General features: G+C 55.3%; 1 protein-coding gene across 1 annotated transcript in view; it reads right to left on the bottom strand.

The window, feature by feature from the left end:
* The window catches only part of KALRN (kalirin RhoGEF kinase), a 1,074,930-nt gene extending 1,072,726 nt beyond the window's left edge, over positions 1-2,204 (bottom strand). The window contains exon 1 of the mRNA XM_042782122.1: positions 2,132-2,204. Coding sequence (XP_042638056.1) covers positions 2,132-2,204 — 73 coding nt within the window. The remainder of the gene's footprint in view (positions 1-2,131) is intronic.
* Between the last annotated feature and the right edge of the window lie 264 nt (positions 2,205-2,468).

Raw genomic sequence — 2,468 nt, 5'->3', positions numbered from 1 at the left:
GAATCCCTAGTAAAAGCTATTATAGACTAGATAGTGAAAGGGGATAAAGATCAGGGCCATACAGAGTGGGTGGTGAGTCCAGACTCAGCCCCAGGTAGCCTATATCCTCTTGCAATTCATAACAGATCATCAGTCACTTCCAGCCACATGCACTAAGAATTTAACCTTTCTTTGATTCTAAGTGCACATCAGATCTAGCCCCCCTCAACAGGAAGGAGAATATCTCCAACAGCAGTCCCACTGGAGACTGACCCCAGTCTGCTATTTTCTCTGTGATTTGAGCCAGGGGTAGACAATGTAAGCCACAGGTTGTGTTTTGAAAGGCCCTGGGAAAAGTAACACATTGGACCATTATAAGCCATTAACACTATTAACACTGTGTGAATTCATCTGTCAGAAATTAGCAAGCCTCCAGAAACTGAGTTCTGTTCCAAGGGGTAGAGATTGGACAGGAACCAGTATTTGGATAGTAGGAAAGGAGAAGGAAGAATGGGCACCAAAAGATCAAAGTACAGTCCAGAAAGGAAAGGTGGAAGGCTCACATTTTAAGAGTTTTCACCCAAAACTAAGGAAAGGCAGGTGAGAGGCAAGGGGGCAGGAAGACCCTCCTGGTGAATGCTTCCAAGTATCACTTAGCCCTCAGAACGTCTCTTCTAGATACCAGGTTACAAGCTCAGATCAGACACCTCTTTACAATTCATGCTTTAGATTCTGGTCACTGTGTGTAAGTGTGTATGTGTGTGAGAGTGAATGTGCATGTGGATGTAGAATACATGTCTGGGGAAAAGGAAGGAGGGAATGAGGAAGGATGAGCCCAGGGAGACAGGATAGCAAGATAAGGGCTCCCTCTGCTTTCTCCAGGCCCTGGCATCAGCTCCTGCCCTCCAGCTCTTTCCTCTCCAGACAAGCTAGAGAATGAACATATGGGCCAGTGGAGTCTTGACTTCCAAAGCTACAAGTCTTCCCTACAAATCATCCCACCCCCTTCCCTAGAGATGACCTCCAGGGCAAGGCAAAGAGCTTAGGAAACAGATGGATGTGCAGAGAGCCTCCAAAGCTAACTTGACCCCTGACCCCACCGGTGCATGTCCTCTAATCCAACTTTCCAAAAAAGAGGGCAGATGCAGGGGACTCCCATAACTTATTGGACTCCTTGGGACAAAGATTCCAGACAAAATGGTTCCAGATATACGAGAGATGGGAAGCTATAATGTAGAGCTGCTAGAAGCCACAAGTAGAGGAGAGATGGGAATCTTTGGCTATCAGGTCCGCAGGTAGTAGAGGATGAGGGTGGTAAGTGTCTGTTCTGAGGAAGGGGCTGTGTAGCCAGGGAACAATCGGAGCTACAAACCTAGGGGATGGGAGCTGGCAGAGGCTGCAAAGAACTGAAAGAGAGAGATCTCGGGGCTCTACACACGACAGGCAAGCTAAGATTTAGTGGGTGTGCATGAGGGGGATGCTAACTCACACTTCCAGGAATGAGTGGTTCTTATGAAAAGCTCGTCAGTTCCTAGAACTGGAGAAGAGGATTGCAACGAGGGGGTCCAGGCACCAACCGTCCCCCGGATTCCCTGTCTGCCTTTCAAGCATAACAGGCCAGCTCCCCACGCACCAGGCATCACTGTTCTCGGTCCACCCGCTCCTGACTATCGGTCTGCAGCCTGTGCGTCTCCTGGTCCCCTCTTCACACATTAGGACCCGGTCCCCTGGCCTCGAGGAGGGGTGCCTGCCAGCCCCAGGCGGACGGGAGCCCTGCTGACAGGCGCTGGAGGGAGGGAAAAGAGGGAGGGGCCACAGACGCCGGTAGCTGGAGCGGCGCGCTGCAAAGTGATCCAACATCGCCCCATCCCCGCGCTCCGGGAGAAGGCAGCCCGCGGGGACTGCCTCCCGCCTCCCCAACACAGACTCCTGCAACTGGGGGAAACGCCGAGGGGCGCCGGGTTCCCAGCCCCCACTCCCTCCCCAAAATGCTACCAGCATTGCCATAACAACAAGAATCTCTGCAACTCCTGTCCAGACCGTGAGGCGACACTGGCCCCCAACACGCCCACCCCAGCAACAGCCCTCCTTCACCAAACTTGTCCGACACGCTGTGTCCAAGGCAACAGCCCTCGCCCCCTGTCCGACTTACCTGTCCGGAAAAAGGCGTCCACATCCGAGTCCGCTGCTCCTCCTTCCTCCGCTGCCCCCTCTGGAGGGTTCATGACTGGGGGAGGGAGTCCGCGGACAGCCCGGAGCTGGCGAAGCCTGGGGCCGAGGGCTGCTCGGCGCCGGGTGGGCGGAGGGCGCGGGGCGCAGCGGCCGCGACTGCAGACCCGGCAGACTGGGGGCTTCGAGGGCGGGCAGCTGGGGCGACCCGGCTGGGGCAGAAGACGCCGAACCTCCTCAGGCAGAGGCGCGCAGGGGGCTAAAGGCGCCTGCTGCCGGCTCCCCCATGATATCCCTTCCCCCGGGGAGCTGGCCGCCTG

This window comes from Orycteropus afer, unplaced genomic scaffold (genome assembly GCF_000298275.1).
Source record: "Orycteropus afer afer isolate SDZICR_OR568_19922 unplaced genomic scaffold, OryAfe1.0 scaffold00245, whole genome shotgun sequence".
Lineage (NCBI taxonomy): Eukaryota > Metazoa > Chordata > Mammalia > Tubulidentata > Orycteropodidae > Orycteropus > Orycteropus afer.
This window is presented reverse-complemented; position numbering and strand designations above follow the sequence as displayed.